The sequence below is a fragment of the Macaca thibetana genome, chromosome 2, assembly GCF_024542745.1.
Source record: "Macaca thibetana thibetana isolate TM-01 chromosome 2, ASM2454274v1, whole genome shotgun sequence".
NCBI classification, from domain to species: Eukaryota; Metazoa; Chordata; class Mammalia; order Primates; family Cercopithecidae; genus Macaca; species Macaca thibetana.
In genome coordinates, this window is record NC_065579.1 from 142637628 (window position 1) to 142657353 (window position 19726).

At 55.1% G+C, this 19726-nt stretch overlaps 1 protein-coding gene across 8 annotated transcripts in view; it reads right to left on the reverse strand.

Moving 5' to 3' along the window:
- Positions 1–19726, reverse strand: part of IQSEC1 (IQ motif and Sec7 domain ArfGEF 1) — a 387620-nt gene that overhangs the window by 111276 nt on the left and 256618 nt on the right. Inside the window, exon 1 of one of the 8 annotated variants that reach the window (XM_050781447.1) lies at positions 15926–16447. The exons of 5 other annotated variants lie outside the window; for them this stretch is intronic. In XM_050781447.1, coding sequence (XP_050637404.1) covers positions 15926–15993 — 68 coding nt within the window. In that variant the 5' untranslated portion in view covers positions 15994–16447. Of the gene's footprint in view, positions 1–9420; positions 9553–13044; positions 13348–15925; positions 16448–19726 lie in introns of those variants that run through there. 2 more of the 8 variants (XM_050781453.1, XM_050781452.1) reach the window with 2 other exon arrangements.

The window sequence follows — 19726 nt, forward strand, 5'->3', positions numbered from 1 at the left end:
GGGGGGCCTTCTTGGAACTTCCAGCCCAGCTGAGCACAGCCAAAGGCAACCAGCACTACTGCCCAGATCTTCCAAACACACCATCATGCAAAATCATAAGTCACCAATGTTTTAAGACACTATGTTCTGTGTAGTTTGTTACACAGCAAAATCTAACTGAAACACATGAGCACACAGCCCCCACTCCAGAGACTGCCAGCTGGTGTTGCAGCTCAGGGCCCACCCACGGCCCCAGGAGGCAGCAGCACACCCTGAAGCACTTCCTGGGCCCAGGGGCAGGGGCATGAGCAGTCTCCAGGGGCCGCTGGGGAACTCTACCATTTAAACAGAGCAGAGACCCACATGGAGCCCAGAGACAGGCCGTCTTTGGGATCTGTGCTCTGGGCCGGGCTCTGACTGGCAGAGCCCCTGCAGCCTGGCCTCTCCTGACACGTTTGCAGTCAAAATCACAAAGCCCTGCTACCGGCGGGTATCTCTCTCCCCATTTCATGGATGAGGAAACAGATTCAAGAGCAGGAGACACTTGTCCAAAGTCACTTCTGCTAGGCTTTGTCCTCCTCCAGGACTTTTTGGCCCCCATCCTTGCAGTGGTAGGGGCACCCCTAATTCACAAGAGTGGAGTGCAGGAGAGGAAGCTGGCAGGGGCTGCATGAGACTGTGGGGAGGGAATCACGTGTCTTCATGCAGACAGAGACCAAGGCAGTGCGGGTGGAGGGACAGAGCCCCTAGGAAGAGGGTCAGGGGAGCTGTAGTAAGGACTCTGTCTCCAGCTGGTATGCAGGATCCAGACACAGCGGGTGGGGCTGGCTCCATAAATGGCCTGCCGGCCGTTCTAATCATCCAGAGGACTGAGCTGTGGGCCCAGCTGCCCCTGGGAGGAGGGCAGAGGCCAGCCTGGCTCTCTACCTGCCCCACCCACTGCACTGGTCCACCCTCCATGTCCCTAAGGAAAGCTTGGTTCTAGGTCTCAATTGTGATGCTGTCACTTTCTGGCTGGCAAGGAACTTGTGCGAGTCACGTGGCTTGCCTCAGTTTCCCCTCTGCAAGATAGGGCAGATATTCCTGTTGGACAAGATTTATTGTGAGAATGGAATGACATCATAGTTGGGAACATCCTCATACACACATTAGAGCTTATCACCCATTCTGTACTTGAAAAACATCCCATGTTTCCGTTGCTGACGCTCGAAAGCCTCCACAGGCCACCCACCCCTCCCTTCTGGGTCTATCTGTGGTTTCTGTGCTTGCAGATGAAGCGTAATTCTTGGCTGTTGGAAGTTTGGGGCTGAGTCCAGCCATCCCTCCCTGTCTCTGGGGCCCCACCCGTACCCCGCCCCAGAGTCCAGAGCCCCTAGCACGTCCAGCTTGCCAGTGGAGCCCACCCTTCCCCAGACCAAGGTCACTGAATTCCCTGTCCTATGAGAGGACAGCTTGGTAATTTCTCAAAGTTCTTGCAGCTTTGACCTTCTAAGCCTGCACTCCTCTAGGAAGACAGGTGAGAAAGCAGAGGAACTACCCATCCATAAGCCCACCCCAGGAACCCCAAGGAGGGGCCTGGTGCCTGGCCTTCTGAGTGTCTTTACCTGAAGATGAAACAGGGTTACTTAGGTACTTCTTAGCAGTTCTGAAGTTTGGTACTGAACCTAGGTGCCTCTCCTGGCTATGCCCGTCCACCACCATCACCACCTTGTCACCCTCAGTCTGGGGTCTGAGGCCAAGCTGGACACCTCTCCCTCCCGCGTTGAAGCTCAGAGGTGAGCCTCAACTGACCCTTCCTCCAGCCAATGTTTAGGGAATGAGGTAAGCATCCTCCACCAGCGACCGTCAGGCTGTCCACTGCCCACGCCTGCCCAGACGTCCTCTCTGAGGGTGCTGCCATTAGCCTCCAAACCCTCTGTCCTTTGAGCCTGAATCCCCAGGGGGCTGTCCACACTCCTCTTCTCTCTGCCACCAGGCCGGCCCCCATCTTTGCTGGCCACCTCCTTCTTGCCCTCAGGTGCCCTCCTCAGGGAGGCCCTCACTGACCAGCGCCAAGTAGCTCCCCACCGCAGCCTCCTGCTTCGTTTTCGTGACTGTGATGTTGGAAATGCTCTTGTTTGATTGTTTGTTTACTTGTCACCTGTCTGTCTCCCCCAACCCCCAAATGCCAGCTCTGTGAGGGAGGGGGTCTCGCGCTGGTGTCCACTGCTTTGAGCGGTGCTGGGCACACAGTCAATATTCGTTGGTTGAATTACTGGTAGAACAACGCTGTTGATCTGGCTCCAGGGCAGGAGCCAAGCTCACAGAGGAGGGGGCTAACCCAGTGGGAACCAGATACACCAGCAAAACCCATTCGGGGCTAAGCTTTCGGTTAACCCTCTCATTCGTGCATGAGGGGGTGGTTATTAAGCCATTTTCCAGATAAGGCAATGGAGGCCCAGAGAAGTGAAGTGACTTGTGCAAGGCCACGTGGCTTGTATACCACAAAGCTGGGTCTTGGCCTGCTTTTCTGAGATCGACAGCCCTTCTCCCCTCCAGGGTTCCAAGGCTGTGATTCCAAGAGATCACCACACAGGGAAGGAATCCTGACAGCCCGTGAAGTGCCTGGCACTGGGTCAGGTCACTTGCAAAGGTTTGTTCATATGCCTGCTCTGTCTTCATAGGTCTATTTTGCAGATGTCAAACTGAGGCCCAGAGAGGCCTGGTGACTCGCCCTAGGTCACACAGTGCGGTGACAGCCAATCCAGGACGGGTGCCCAGACTGCCACACCTCTCCATGTGGTGGCAGTGAAGCTAAAGTGGCCTGCTGCCTTGACTTCCCCTTTGTGTCGTGAGGGTGTGGGCAGGCTGATTTCTGACATGCTGTAATGTCATCAGGGAGGCGGACCTTGCCTGAGAAGCCTTAGGGCTGAAAAGGGAAGTGCAGAGTGGCTGTTTCCCCATCCTAGCCGCTCTCTGCCCTGGCCCTGAGCCAGGTGGGCGGCCAACTCCCTTTGACCACTTCCCCGGGAAACTCCCCCAGAAATGCCCCAGGTGTCCGCAGCCCAAGCATAACTCCAGCTTCCAGGCTCAGAACCCTCATCCCTCACATCCTCCTGCTAAGATCACCCCAAGCAGAAACCAGTAGGCATAATAATTAGTATGTGTATATATATATATGTGTGTGTGTGTGTACTTTGCTGATTAGATATCAGCTATCTTATCTATACAAGGAAACAACAACAAAAGTGAAACTGACAGTGCGTTGAGAGCCACGCTTTAGCACACCACAGCTCTATGTCTTAGGATCCCTCCTCTCTGCCAGTGTGGCACCTGCCTCCTACTCCCATCCTCTGCCTCCAGTCTCCTCTGCCAGCCTGTCCTCCATCCAAGCTCCCTAGGCATCCTCTTCAAACTCTTTGCTGATTGCTGTAAGGCAGTGGAGCACGTGGTTAAGATTCTGGGCTTCAGGTCAAGCTGATTTGGGATTTGAGGACATTTACTAACAGTGTGACCTTCGGCAACTGACTGTGTCTCTCTAAGCCTCAGTTTTCTCATCTGCAAAATAGGGATCATAACAAACTCTACCTCATGGGGCTGACCTGAAGGGATGATGCATGGCAGATCACATGGCTCAGCTGGCCAGCCGGCAGGTCTTAGCAGGTCACAGTGCTGGACTGGCCAGCTGGCAGGTCTTAGCAGGTCACAGTGGTGGACTGGCCAGCCGTCAGGTCTTAGCAGGTCACAGTAGCGGATCGACCAGCCCACAAGTCTTAGCAGGTCGCAGTGGTGGATGCAGGATGTTTCTGCCTGACCAGCCTCCATTCTCACTTCTGGTAAGACACCCCAATTTTCTTTGGGGAACCCAATCCTCCATTCCCAGTCCATCTAATTTGGGTCAGCTACCTCCAGGGCTGAATGCAGTACCAAGCTTGGTCTATCAGAGAGAGTAGCTCATCCCCCCTGCTCAAGTGACTGGTCCAGAGATGGGTATGTGGTCTAAGCTAACCAGGGAGAGTTGATTCTGTCAGAACAGTGTCTGCCTGGATATGACAATTGTCGACTTGGAGCTGTTGAGGCCATCTGGGCAGAAAGGCTGTCTGGGAATGAAGTCAAAGAGATGGAAGAAGAGAAAAAGAGGCCGGTGTCTGGAGTCATGGTTTGAGCCCCCAAATCCAACTGTACCTGAAGTCCTGTCTGTTTCAGAAACAGAAGGCAATAAATTCAGCCTTTACCTTAAGCCAGTCAAGCCAGTCTGAGGTGCCTCTTTTTTTTAATCAACCAAATACTGGTTAATAAAACTCCCTGCTCAAAAGCTCCTGGCAGATCCTCTGTGCCTGCAGGGAGGCCAGCACCCTGGGCTCTGGGTCCCACTTGCCTTCCTTTTTGTCTTGAACTCTGGCCCTCACCCTTCCATACAGGTATCACCCAAGACTGCTGTTTCCCAAACACACCATGGGGACTCGACCTACAGTTTCTACCCAAACTCTCCTCTACTCCCCACTTGACCGGTGCCTGCTGACTAGAGCTTGCCTCCTCCTGGAAGCCTCCCCACGCTTCCTCCTCCACTCTGTCAGTGGCATCTACCTCCATCACTCTGCTTATTTCTCCAGAGTGAAATTCACTTTTTTTTTCTTTTTCATCTTCAAAAAACTTTCTCTCACTGTATCATTTAAGAAATGAACATCCTGGACTGACTTGGGATTTGACAAATTCAAACTTGGTTTTAACACACTGTGTGCATTTCCTGAGCCCCAGGCATACCAGTAGACACAAGGCTGAAAGACCTAGTGTGTACCTGTAGGGGCTTAGAGGCTGAACCAAACCATTTCCCATTTGGCTCAAGTCCATGGATGCAAAAATGACCATTTTTAAAATTTTAAATTCAAATTTATTTTACATGGGGATAATCATCACTGACACTCATTGAGCCATTGCTAGGTCATCGACACCATGCATGTCCATGTATGGTGTTATTTAATCCTCACTCTGGGAAATGTTATCCTCACTTACAGAGGAGGTCACTGAAGCTCAGAGAAGTAAAGGGAGCTGCCCAGGGGGTTACAGCAACTGTAGGGAGCTGACCCTATATTCTAGCCCTTGTTATCCTCCCTGGCCTTTCTCAACTATGTGTGAATACACTGGGACCAGCTTAGAAGTCTTTTTAACATTCACTGTGTAAACTCAGCACCAAGTTGGCTTCCCCTGGTTGCTCACAGGCAGGTGGCCGTCCACACCCACTTCTGTGTGGGGGCCTCTGGTGTCACACTTCACACTCCTGTTTTGTAGGCATCGGGTTTCAGATTTGCTGTGTTGGCTTCCACTGCCACTACCGGTAGATCAGAGGCTGGGGAGGTGTTTCAACACATGACTGTTTTGAACGCGGTAACTTCCCCATCTGTCCCTGCCATGCCATGGGTAGCATCCCAGCAGCCTCTCGATGGCAGAACAGAGGCCACTGAGCCTGGCCAATGAGTGAGTCTCAAATTCTAAGTTCATGGGGGAAATGGTTTCCTGGACTCACTTGGAAGGATGGTTTGTTCCAGCACCTGATCAGAACCTCTGGCTCATTCTCTGCAAAGTGGGCATGAGGCACCACTAGAGGCTGTGGAGTGGCCAGAATGAGGCAACATATGGAGGGTGGGTGGCACACAGTAGGTGTTCACTCAGTGCTCATTCTCTCTTTTCCTTACAGCCTTGCTGCTGGGGCTACCTTTCACCTACATGTAGGCTTACTCGCCTCCACCCCCAGCATGGCCCAAGAACCAATTCTCTGAGTTCAGCCAGGACTTCCAAGAACCTAGCACAGCCAGGTCAGCCCCACTGGGTGTGAGTCCTGAACCCGATCCTAGGCCCCTGCTCCCTTAGTTGCCACTCACCAGGCCACCTCCTCCATTGCTCCTAAAATCTAGCTCATCTGCCACCTCCTCCAGGAAGCCTTCGGGGAACCCCTCCAGATAAAAACTCCATTGTCCCTCCTCTGGGCTCCCACAGGCCTCAGAGCTCACCCCCTTCTCAGCCCTGAGTGCCCTATGTAGTCATTTCCTCTTTTCTAGTCCCTTCTCCCACAGAGCACTGTGAACATCCCCAAGACAGAAATGATGTGTTGCTCACCACAGCCTGGGCCCTGCAGCTGGCCTGTCACAGGGCTGGCGACGACTGAATGAAAGGAAATGTCTAATGTTTTCTGAGCACTTGCTACATGCCGGGCACAGAGCCAGGGATGCCCGCATGGAGAGGGCCTACCTCACAGTGAAGACAGTAGGGAGGAAAGCAGAGGTAAGAGCTGAAAAGTCCAAATGCATAAACGAACGTTGCGATTCAGCCATTCCTGAAGCTAGTTACCCTCTAGACTTTGCAGTTCCAGGAGGCAACGAAACCCCTTTTCTGCTTATGCCTGATAGGTTCGGATTTTCTGTCACTTGGAACTAAGAGAGCCCTCACTGACCGACTGAAGCTCAGAGATGGCACCCAACACACCCCAGGTCACATTAGCTACGAAAGCAGCGGAACAGAAACTCCCACCAAAGTCTGGGCCTCTTTTGTTTTGTTTTGTTTGTTTGTTATTTTGAGATAATCTTGCTCTGTCTCCAAGGCTGGAGTGCAGTGGCACAACCTAGGCTCATTGCAACCTCTGCCTCCCAGGTTCAAGCGATTCTCCTGCCTCAACCCCTCAAATAGCTGGGATTACAGGCGCCTGCCACCACGCCCGCTAATTTTTGTATTTTTAGTAGAGACGGGGTTTCACCATGTTGACCAGGCTGGTCTTGATCTCCTGACCTCAAGTGATCCGCCTGCCCTGGCCTCCCAAGGTCTGGGCTGTTAACCACAGCCTGACCACAACCCAGGCCCAGCTGATAACCACCTCGATGCTCCCACACACTGAGTACAGTCCAGATATCCATTCTGCCGGCGGGGTCCCCTCACCCCTTTCCCAGAAGCCACTGGAGTTACACTGGTTGGGATTTCTGGGCATTGGTTTGCAAGTCCCTCAGATGGGGCTAATGAGCTCACCCTTGCAAGCAGGTCAGAGGACAGCTCACACTGGCCTGGCCCACAAGGGACTCAGGGAGTGAAGGCCACAGTGTGGACCCTCCAACCAGCCCTCAGCTGCCTGATGGCCTGCAGGTGTTTTCTAATAGCTGACATGTGTCCATTAAAATAAAATACAACCAGCCGGGCGCGGTGGCTCACGCCTGTAATCCCAGCACTTTGGGAGGCCGAGGTCGGTGGATCATGAGGTCAGGAGATCGAGACCATTCTGGCTAACACGGTAAAACTCCATCTCTACTAAAAATACAAAAAATTAGCCCTAGAGCGTGGTAGCAGGCACCTGTAGTCCCAGCTACTCGGGAGGCTGAGGCAGGAGAATGGCGTGAACCCAGGAGGTGGAGCTTGCAGTGAGCGGAGATTGCGCCACTGTACTCCAGCCTGGGTGACAGAGCGAGACTCCATCTCAATTAAAAAAAAAAAAAAATACAACCAACCGCTTACCCCTCCTTTTTGCCTATCTCCTTCCTCTGCCCTACTCGCCTTCACAGAACATGTCCCCACCATGACCTATCATGCATGCATTGCGTTAGTCATATATCGCTTAACTCCCCAACACCAAGAAGGGCAGGGATGGTTTATCTGGTTTATCACCTTTGTACTCTCAGAGACAAGACCGTGCTTGGTACACAGTAGGTGCCCAATAGATGTTTGTCGAATGACTAAATTAACGAATGAATGATGTGCATGAAATTCTGCACAGAGTCATGGAGTGCTTAAAGGCTCCTGGTTACACCTGGCCATTTCACAGGTAAGGACAGGAGGCCTCAGGATGGGCGCCCCTGAGGTCCCCAGGCAGGCAGCAGGGGCCCTGCTCTGCCCTGTGCCTCTGCTGGGCCTTGAACACAGGTGTGGGCAGCCATCTGGCCAGGCTCCCCAGCTTGCACCCTGGAGTCCAACAAAGGCAGGTTCCTGCTGGAGGTAGCTGAGCTGGAGGCCAGAGCCCTGGACTCTGAGCTGTAACCCCTGTGCCCGACTTCTTGGGGTCCTTGGGCCAACAGCCCCTGGTTCACTAGGGTCATCAAGCCTCCCCTAACCCAGCCTGAGGGGCACTGTGCCCTGGTAAATCTCTCAGTGAGATGGGAATCCGGAGTCACCTACGCCCACAGGGAGATTCCCCATCGAGGCCTGCTTCCCCACGTAAGCCTCACAACAACCCCGGAAGGGGGGACTTTCACCATGGGTTATATGGAAACCCAGGCCCAGAGATGTTGGGACATCTGTTCCATGTCACACAGCTGGGACACACTGGGGAGCTGGGATTTGAGACAGACTGACTGACCCCTCAGGGCACTGAGCAGCCTTCTGTCTGCAGCGTGGGGCCAGGAGTGAAGGTGCCCATTACTTATCACTGGGCCTCACTTTTTCCATCTGCCGCGGGTTGGGCTCCAGTCCTAAGGAAAGGGCTATCCGTCTTGCCTGCCCCCAAGAGCCAGGGCTGGGGTGGGGGAGGCTTGGCTAACAAGAGTGAGAGCTCCCAGACTGCTCCCTGAGGCTGGGTTGGCAAAAGCCTCCTCTGACCCATCTGTAGAATTCCCTGATGACCCCAGTGAGCCAGGGGCTGTTGGCCCAAGGACCCCAAGAGGTCAGGCTCAGGGGTTACAGCTCAGAACCCAGAGACCATCCCCCAACACCCTCCCAGCCCCAGGGATCTGCAGATCCTCAAGGTTCTACTCTGGATCATTTCAGAAAGAAACTGAACTTGTCAGTGGGTCAAGAGTCTCCTGGGGGGACACACACTGGGGCACTGCCAGATGGGAAATGGCCCCAGGGAGCCTGGGGCAGGGAAGACTTGTGCAAGGCAGTGTCTCCTCAGCACAGCTTGGGGAAGCCTTGTATTCCCTCAGTCGTAAAACTCCATTTGCTCAAAGTTTATGCACCATAGGGTTGAGGGGAGCAGCAGTGTGGGAAGGAAACACACCAACTATGCTCTAGGAGCCCTGGGCAACTGTGTGACTTCTGAGGGCCTCTGAGGACTTCTGACCGGTGTGTGACTTCTGAGGGCCTCAGTTTACTTGGCTGTAAACTGGGCATTGTCAAAAGTCCATCTTTCTCAGGGTGGTTGTGAGGGCCCTAGGCAGAGACCCAACACTCCCAGCCATCCAGGTGGGCTTCGGGGCCCTGGTTCTCAGTCCTAACAGGGTCTGGGGCTGGTCTAATGCGCAGGGGAGCTAAAGAACTTCCCCTTGCTGCTGTGGGGAAACACCTGGTGTTCCTGGGCCCAGGGCGGGCCTGTGTGCATTCCAGGCAGTGAGAAATGGGTCACAGAATACAGCTCTGAGAAACAGTGAAAACTCTGACGACAGCCCCCAAGACCCTCACCACGGCAGGCTGCCCTGACAGTCGCCAGCCCCTCACAGGTTTCTCAGGGCTGCTGAGGTCCCCTCCCCGGGCCAGGTGGGTGGTACTCACAGTCTCAAAGTGGAGGGGGCGGAGGTGTCCCTGGAACCCCAGCAGCTGGCCTGCCTCTGCGGCCCCAGGGGATGAGCTGTGGGTCCATCCCCACAGCAGGTCCTGACGTCTGACTTCCTCCCTGCTCAGTCGGCATCCAGGAAACCACACCCAGGGGAGAGGGTGCCAGGCACCCCGGGGCCCCCACCCGCCTGCCCTCCAAAAGGCCCCCAGGCACTGCTGAGGGGGCTTCTTCCAGGTCTGGCAAGCCCAAATGGCTTCACTGGGCAAGCCCCAGTTAATAAATAATACAACCACCTCCCTGGCTAGTCTCTGGTGGCTGATTGTGTTTCAGGGCCACTCAAGTTCCAGGCAGGCTGGTTTGTTCAGAGTGCCAGGCCCCTGCTGGGTCTCTGGCCACACGGGCACTGCACTCTCACGGAGGGCCAGCCGGAGCCGGCAGCACAAACGCAGTGTGACGGGGTCCCTGGAGAGAGGGTGCCCTACTTACTTAGCAGCTTGGGCCCAAAGGGTACCCAGGGTGGGTGCCAGGGTAGGGTGGCCAGCCTTGTCTCCCCATGGCCAGGCAGGGCACCCCACATCCCCCAAAGGGGTGCCATCTAGAGGGCCGCCACCAGCCCATCCTGACATTCCCAGTGTTCAGGCCCAGGCCCCTCCTCCAGGAAGCCTCTTCCCCGCCAGGAGTGCTCTGTCCCTGTCTGAATTCCCAGTGCGACCGCCGGCCAGTCTGTCTGTCTCCTTCTTTGGATCTCAATTGTCATCTCTCATCTAAACAGTGGCCAGCCGCCACATCTCAACCGGCCTTCCCTGCCCCCCCACACCCCACCACTCCCTCTCCACAGTCTCATTTCCTCACAGCAGTCCGGGTGACAGTTTTAAAACAGAAAGCACAGCGATGTTACCCAGCCGTGGCTCTCCCGCCCCAGTCAACTTTCAAGCCCTCTCCAGGATCTGGCCCTGCCACCACGGGGACTGCTCCTCCCTCCCTCCCTCCCTCCCAACCCCTGCCGGCCTGCTCCTCCCTCCCTCCCTCCTGACCCCTGCTGGCCTCCTCCTCCATGCTTCTCCTGCAGGTGCACACAGACCTCAGGGTCCTCACACCGGCTGCTCTCTCTGCCCTCTCTTCCCTAAGGTCCTTATAAACTCACTCCTCCCTGTCATTCTCAATGTAAGGCCACCGCCGCAGACAGGCCTTTGTTTTCTTTTCAAACAGTCTTATTAAGATATAATTCACACACTATATAACTCGCCCATTTAAATTGTATAGTTCAATGACTTTATTAATAGTATATTCCCAGAGGGGTGCAACCGTCACCACTATCTATGTTTAGAGCATTTTCATCACTCAAAAAGAACCCCTCCCCAGCCCTGGATCACCACAAACCTACCTCCTGTCTCTATAGATGTGCCTGTTCTGGACATTTCCTAGAAATGGGACCATACGCTTTGTGGTCTTTCGTGTCTGGCTTCTTTCACTTAGCATGATGTCCTCAAGGTTCACCTGTGCTGTAACATGTGCCAGAACTTCATTCCTTTTTATGGCTGAATAATACGCCACACTATGGACAGACCACCTTGTGTTTATCTATTCGTCCACTGATTGCCACTGGGAGAGGCCTTTCTTGACCTCCCCAGGCCATGTGGCTCCCTCTCCCCTGATCACTCCATCATCCCTCCCAGTTTTATCTTCTTGGCACTGATCCTTGCCTGAAGGCATCTTCATTTGTTTATTTTCTCTTTATCGTTTCTCTCTCACCTGAACATCTATCTGCTCCAGGAGGCCCGAGTGTTCCCCTCACTCACTGCTGTATCCCCAGGGTCTAGCCCGGGTCAGCACCCAATAGGTGCTCAGCAAACTGCTTGCTGACCAACGGAAGAAAGCCTCTTCCCATGCGCCAGAGTGGCTCATGCCCATGCCGCCTTGCTGTTGGGCTCTGAGCTCTTGACAACAAGTGCTGCCCTGCGGTGCTTGCCAAGAAGAGCCTCACCCACAACTCCAGTGAGGAAACCAATAACGAAAAGCCTTGGACTCAGGTCCTCCTCTGTGCTGTGAGACAGTGCTCCTCACAGGGTGGGCGCTAGCTGGCTGGATGTGGGAACACATAGTTAGCACCCGGCACAGTGCCAGGCACACAGTAGGTCTTCATCCCCTGCACAAAGACTCAATGCAGGGAGAGGGGGCAGCAGCCACTAGCAGAGATGGAAACTGAGGAGAGGGAGGTGAGGCTGGCAGGGCTGAGGCAATGGGGAGGCCCATGAGTGAAAGGGGAAAGCAGCCATGAGGGAATTTATGTGTGCTCCAGGCAGTACCCGGAGCCAGAGAAGTGGCGGTTCTGCTCTGCTCTGCTCTGCCCAGGACCTCCTGCCCATCCTAAACTCAGCTCTGGGCTCTTCCCGGAGATAGACAGCACAGGCCAGGGTGTGTCCAGAAGGCATGGGTGAGGAAGAGGCTGGTGACCCCTTCCTCAGCCTCAGGGAGTTCTGGTCTCTCCAGGCTGTCCAGAGCTGGGGAGCAGATGGGTTGTGAGGCTCAGAGCGCAGGGCCAGGCCACTTCAGTGTGTGGGTGGGTGGCAGCGGGCACCGTAGGAAGGGTGGTGCCAGTTCCAAGTGGGAACAAATGTCCTCGCATCAGAGCTGTCTAGGCATGGCCCAGGCTGGGAGGTGGTGAGCGCTCTGTCCCAAGAGGAACACCCACTGACTGTCCTGCAGAGAGGCATCAGATGGCTAATTGTCCAGGAAGCTCCCTGGAAGCTCTCAAAGGCCGGCTGCCAGCTGAGCTGCTCACGGCCCTCCTGCCCAGATGCAGCCACGGTGGGAAGCCAGAGGGGGGCAGGGCCAGGGCAGCCAAGGCCACCCCACTCCTCACCAACCAGCACCCTGGGCCCCATGTGTTCTGAGCGAGCTGCCCTGGCCCATCAAGAGGCTCAAACGCCCCATTGGCTCTCAAGGCACAAAACGATCTTTCTTTTCCAATATAATGCCAGATGCAAAAGTGATCTTCCTGCCTGACCTGAGAGGGGCTGTGGATTTATCAGGGCACTGCCCTGTACCCAGAGCAAGGCCTTTGTCTGCCAGGGGCCCAGAGGTGAGTGCCCAGAGAAAGGCCAGCCAGGGAAGAGGCAGGGAGGTGAGGGGCGGGGAGCTTGTTAAAGGGTCTCATCCACCCTCCAGAACTACTGTATCCCCACACGTATCTCACAGGTGGGGAAACAAAGGCTCAGGGAGGCTGCCTGTTATACAAACAGCCAATGCCTTAGCAGCACCTACTGCAGCCAGGGCAGGCTTCCAGGCATCATCTCATAGAAGCTTCAGAACATCTCTAAAAGTCACTTTCAAGGTAGGAAGGGGCTGAGCCCAATTTTGAACTCAGGTAGGCCTGACTTCTGAGCCTGTGTGCTTCTCACTTCATCATGCTATTGCCCCAGCCCCCATGCTGAGACTCAGAGGACAAGGAGTGGGTGCCACAACCATGCACCCTGCTGGATGCCAAGCCAACAGAACCCAGTGGTGACCTGCCAAGAAGCCCGCTCAGCTGTCATGGCTCCCCCCGCACTCTACAGGTGAGGAAACAAGCCCAGAGAGGTTTAGCAACTTGCCTGAGGGTTGCACATCTCACAACCTACCGTTGTGGGCTCTAAACCCTGGGGTACCCAGCTCCCAAGTTGTTCTGTCCAGGATACAGCCTGCAGCCAGGATCATCCCTCTCAGAGTCCTCGGGCCAAAGTTCCAGGCTCCTTGACTGTGATCACCAAACCCCTAGGCAGAGGGCCAGGGCTGGCAGGCCCACAGCTGCTCCACACACACCTCTCGCTTTTCCAGATGTGAATGGGACCCAGCCAGGGCAATAGGCTCACTCGGAGGGGAATCTGAAGACGCAAGTGGAAAACTATGCGCTGTCCGATCACAACCCTCCAATCTGTCCCTGTGGCCGCCGGCAGCTCCGCCTCAGGCCACAGACCTGCTGACTCAGGGCTTCCCTGGCAGCTGAGGGGGCTGGGATCCGCAGAGGGCCTGCTCCTGGCTGGCTGGCTGGTTGGGGTGTGGCCTTAGTCCTTTCAGGGGCTCTCAACAGAATGGGGTAGGGGTCAGGAGGGCAGAGTGTTTCTCTTGGAGCCCAAGGCCCATCCTCCCCAGCTAACCACAGGGGTGCCTGGCACTTATGGGTGCTAAGAGTGGGTCTGGGACAAACCCAGTGCCAATTATGGTGCCCACACCCACCCTGCCACTCTCCTCTCATTGGTGGTGAGGAGGCCACCTGCCAGTGCTCGTGACACCCCTGTGAAGCTACCTGCTCATCACCACTTGACAGCCACAAACCCTCCTGTAAGGCCCTGCCCCACAGCCCTGTCAGGTGGCCATGCCATTATCCCCACACTTCGTGGATGAGGAGACTGAGGCACAGGGAGGCCAGTATGCCAGCCTCTGTGAGGCATTGCTGCTTCTCCTACAGACCATATGGGCAAACGGTAGCCAAGAGGGAGCGAGCGAATCACCCTTGGACAGGATATGGTGGGTCTCCCAGTGCTGAGCCCTCTGCATTCTGTCAACAAGTCCTGAGGTTTCCAAAGTACCAATCCCTGGAAACCTTGGGAGAGAACGGGACTCAGGAAAATACAACTGTGGTCACAAGGAAAAGCACATGGAGCACTCACCAAAGTCCAGGACTCACCCGCCGCCTGGCCCAGCTCCCAAGTCACCCACCCAGGAGGTCTATCTCGGGGTCTGGGGCAGGGGCAGGCAGCTGCTGACTCACTCCAGGGCTGAACTCTGCCTCTCTCCTTTCCCACAGCCAGCCGGCATCCTCGTCCCAAGAGAACACTTCAGCCCTCACTGTCTGCCCTGCTCCCTCAAACCTGCCCAGGCCCAAGGCCCGCCATTGAGGCTGAGGCCCAGGGCCCCAGACACTCTCATCCAGCAGCAGAGACAACTGTGGCCACTGTAATTACGGTTTCTTATTACAGTGGGAGTAAACTGCGTGGCTGGGTTTCCCCTTTCCCTTTGGCTGCCAGGAAACTTGGCAATTTTTGCCCCAACAGAAGAACCTCAGGACCCTGCATATATCTGTTCTGTTCTATTTTTCTACCCTAACTCATGACATCCTATTCTAAATTGTGCTTTTTCCACTCTGGATTCTTTTTTTTCAGAGATGAGGTCTTACTGTGTTGCTCAGACTGGAGTGCAGTGGCTATTCACAGGCATGATCATCGCACACTACACTTGAACCGGGCTCAAGCATTCCTCCTGCCTCAGCCTCCCGAGTAGCTGGGACTAGAGAAACGCACCACCATGCCTGGCTTGTGATGTTTTTTATTAATTATTTTATTTCAGGTATTTTCTGTAAGCTGTCACAAGTATTTGGGGACGGAAAGAAGAAAGGAAAGAAACAAGGAAAAAGGATAAATAGAAGAAAGGCAAAAAAGAAGGAAGGAAGGAAGGAAGGAAGGAAGGAAGGAAGGAAAGAAGGAAGGAATGTTTATAAAGTTTATACACCAGATAGTGAGGGCAGAAAGAGGGACAATCTTTCAATCCTGTACCTGTTGCAAGTCCACCCTTTTAAATAAAAAAATACGCCCTTAGGCGGTATCCAAGTACAAACAACATCTTCCAAATAGGTGGCTGCCTCTAAGCCCTTCCATATACAAATTCTGGCCCCATATAGTTCCCCTTTACAGATGAGGAGACCCCAGCCTTGCCTAAGATCACAAGGGACCTGGCTTCCTGAGCCCCTGTCTCCTTCCTTCTGACAGCTGCAGAGGCTGGAACGATCACGGGTGGTGTCCCCTCCCCAGGGGGCCAAGGAGCGCTGCTCCACCCTTTCATTCCCACCATGCAGGCACCATTCCAGACACCCCCACCGCCCCCCACAGCTGTCCAGCTGGGGAGAAAGCTCAACGGCAGGGGTCATCGTATCCAACACTGACTGCATGCTGGCGCCGCGCCGGGCCCTGATCTTAGTATGTATTACCTCACTAAATCCTCACACAATCCTGAAAGGATCTGCAGATGGGAAACTTTGACTAGAGAAGTGAAGCCACTTCATACCACTAACAATGCCAAAGCCAGCATTAAACCTGGGCAGCCTGGTGCCTGAGTCCGGGTTGAGCCCTCAGCCACTCAGTGACTGACATTTACAGTCACACGAAAGAATCACTCCACCAAGCGCTGAAGGGACGAGTGTGAGCCCCATTTCGCTGGTGGGTAACAGGCTCAGAGAGGCTGTGGGGCAGGGCCAGGGTCACACAGCTGTGCCCAGTGCCAGCATGTTATGTAACACATGCTGTACCTGCCCCTGGTGTTCCTTTCCTGAATGGGTGCTCTGGGTCCCAGGCAAATGCTGCACACCCCCTGGCCATTGTTCCACTCTCTTCCTCCCGCTTCACCAGAGACTGAAAGTTGCTCTGGTTGCCTCCATCCCAGCTCCTTCCTGGACCCTGTACAGCCATGCAAACCGTCCAGCCCAACAGTCGACAGCCAGGCAGAGCAGCCACGCACGCGTCCCGGTACCTGAGTGTCCTCACAGAGATGCAGTACTTCCACATAAGGCTCCACACGGCACTGCCATCCCCCTTCATGCCTGGCTCGGTGGAGGAGCGAGTGGCTGAGGGGCCCACCACCACTGCCCCACCACCCAGCGTCTCCTGGCCGGGGACCGGCTCTCTTCACAGATTCTCAAGTCCCTTCCTTCTTCATGGTGGGAAGAAGGAAGAAAAGCTCCCAAAGTCAGGGGAAAGGGGAGGCACCAGCTGCCACTGGCCACTGCAGGGCTGAGCCACAGGCCCCACTATCTGCCAGCCAGCCTCTGTGCCCTGGTCCTGTCTAGCTGCTCCAGACCTTCCTGGCCAAGCGGCCCTCACACACTAGACCCTGTGGCTTCTGCACAACCTTGCACTGCCTCCTGCCAGGAGACAGTGGTGGCTGCAGGCCAGGGGAGCAGTGAGTCACTCAGGGCGGGATGGGTGAGGGGCGTCCGCCGGTGAGGAAAAGCTCAGCTGCCGGAGCCCAGGGGCCGGCCCTGTGTCCAGAGGCTGGCCTGGGATGGGAGAGGCGAGCTCAGAGAGAGGGAGGCGGGCGGGGAGGCGAGGGCGGGCCCACATCCTCCCCATTTCCCCAGAGGCCTAAACCCAACTCCCGCCCTGCAGCCCAAAGCCTGCAGCCCTGCCCACCGACCAGCTGGCCAAGATGAGGGTGGAGGAAGGGGCTGCTCTGCCACCTCACTCCCAGGGAAAGCCTGGGGTTGACACAAAGCAAAATAAAGACAAAATCAGGGCTGATCCTCTAGACAGTGGCTGGCCCCGAGGGTCTCCAGCTGGTGGGTGAGACGGTTTCCAGCCCTGGCTGGGCTACTTCTTTGCTGTTTGATGCTGGGTGTGGTCAGCCCCCTCCGGCCTTAGTTTCACCTCAGGCTACTGTGGGCTCATGGAGCCCTGAGAACTGGCCTAAGCCCTCCTCAGGCCCAGAACTAACTCACCCAGTTCTCCCAATGTCCTTATCAAGTGGATTTTATGATTCGTGTTGGTTTACATGTGAGGAAACTGAGACACAGATAAGGGGAAGTCACTTACCCTAGGTCACGGACCTAGGAATTGGTGGAGGTGGGATTTGAACCTTGGCAGTCTGGCTCTAAGAGCCCATGCTGGAGTCAGGGTGTAAGCTGGCTCCTCTCTGTAGGGATGGGGTGGGGTGGGATAAAGGGCTGGAGTCTCTGAGCAGCTGAGGGCCTTGGGGTCTGGGCCCAGGCTGGGTCTGGGGCATTTCCAGACTGAGGCCCCAGCTTGAGCCCCCACCCTGGTCCCCGCCAGCTGCTCCCAGGCCCAGCCCAGCCCAGGCAGCTGGGGCTTCCCAGGCAGGGCCCCCAGGGATAATGACTCACAGATTAAGGTCAACGCTCACAGATCTACTTTTCCCCACCTACGGCCCCCAGGAAGTCCCCCAGAAGGGCAGGTGCACCCAGCACCTGGCACCCAGCAGGGCCCTGGGCATCATGTAGAGTGGGCAGCAGGGTCTCCATTTCACCAGGGGGAAACTGAGGCTCAGAGAGGGCCATCACCTGTCTGCAGAAACAGGGAGGGTGGGGCCAGGGCTCCAAAGCCTTGCTCTGTCCCCAGGCCCCCTGCCCTGGCCTGTGCAGAATGGGAAATCTGTCTCGGATTCCAGCCTGATTCCCACACCAAGGATTAGCAGCTGCATGCTTCTCCATCCCCCGAGCCAGGAAAGAACTTTTAATCCCAAAGCAAGATAGGTTTCTACAAAGGCTGTGGCCTCCCTGGGGGACTTGGAAACCCAAATTCTTCTCCCTCCTTGTCATCAGAGGAGGTTTCACAAGCCACCACAGCAGACCTCCACCTGCCACAGGGGCTCCTCCATAGCATGCAGCGGGAGTGGCTGCCCAGCTTCTGCTTGAACACCCCCAGTGATGTGAAGCTCACTACCTTTCAAGGCTCCCCATTCCTTGGTTTTTCTTTAAGCTTCCCCATTCCATCATGGAACCCCACTGACCTAAGGAAACTCTCCCTTGGACATTACTTCCCTATCACTTTTCATACGGGCCTCGGTTCCCTGTGCCACACAGACTAGGGCCTCCATTCAAATGTTTTTCTGGCCTGTCCTCCTAATAGGGGAAGTTTTCGCAGTGTCTTTTGTGGGTGGAAGCAGCCTCTGCTTACCCTCTGTATCTCTACCCACTCATTCATATATTCACACATCCACACACCTTCCTCTCCAATGAATCATCCATAGATTCATTAATCCATTCACATATCCATCTATCTTCCTTCCTATCATCCATTCATTTATCCCCTCATCCACCCATCCATCCATCGGTTTCCTCACCTGCACATCCACCCATCCATCACTCCATTTACCCATCCGTCCATCTGTCCATCCACCCAACTATCCACCTACCCATCCACTTATCCACCCATCTGTCCATCCATCCACCCATCCATCCATCTGTCCATTCACCCATCCACATATCATATGTTGCTACATATCATTGTAAATTTGAATTCATTGCAAATGAGCCTTAATCCATCCATCCATCCATCCACCCGTCCACCCACCCATCCATCCACCCATCCATCCATCATCCATCCACCCATCCGTCCATCCATCCACACATCTATCCACCTATCTACCCCATCTGTCCATCCATCCACCCATCCACCCATCTGTCCATTCGTCCATCCACCCATTCATCCACTCATTGGGGACATGTCATACTCTATCTGTCTTTGCCTTCCTCAGGGGCTCATCCTTGAGAACAGGGCACTCCTTACTCATCTTTGACTCCTTTGTCTCTACACAAGCTACTTCCTCTTGCAGAGCCTCAGTTTGTCCCTTTGCAAAATAAGAATAAAAATCTCTGCCCTCCTGGCCGTGATGAGGAATGAGGGATACTACAGAACTGTGTGACCCTGGGTATAACACTTAACCTCTCAACTTCACTGTCTGCAGGACAGTATGGCCATTCCACGAAGTGAGAGTTCATAACGGTTTCTGAAACAGAGAGTGCACTCAGTAAATACCAGCTGTCACCTAAAAACCCCCTGGCACTGCCGGGCATGTGTTAGGTGCTCAGTGCCAGTTGCCCTGTAGGACACAGGGAGCCCCAGCAAGAGCAGTGGAAACGAGAGCAGGTCTGCGTGGAAGCCTTCACCCCCTCAGCTATTCTATCTCCCCAGCCACAAGGCCAAAGCCAGGCTGTGCAGGGAACTGGCTGGCCCTCCAACCTCAGTCCAGTGACTCACACAGCCCACTGGAGATGAAGTCACTGCCGCCCAGGCAAAGGAAAGGACACATTTGTTCCCTGGGAGACTCTGATGCCATTGTGAACTTGGCCTTTGAGGGCAGGGCACAGCTCAGAGACTGTGCACACTTGAGGAAGGCAGCAGGCACAGTGGGGGGACAGTGTCGAAGGGGACCCCGCTTGGGGGAATGAGGACTGGAAGAGGTGCCCCTTGCTCTGGAAGCTGAGTGAGGGCCAATGAGTCTCTGTCTGGCCTCTAGGCCTCACTGAACGTGTGCCTTCTCCTTGCCCGTCGAGATGTATCTGCCTGTGGTCTTAGGGCCTTGAGACCCTCCAACTTCTGCCTCTGGCTTAAGGGGCAAGCCACTGTTCCATATCTGTCTTATCCACAAAACGGGCACACTATACTCAACTCCTACCTGGAGAACTACAGGTGACAGTATGAGACCCCTCCTTGCTCACTGGGGGTCCGTGCAGCCTCTCCTATTCTACCTGCTCTCCCATGCTGACCGTCACTCACGGGAGACCAGGTGAGGTGGGCAAGGCCCTTTGACATCTTC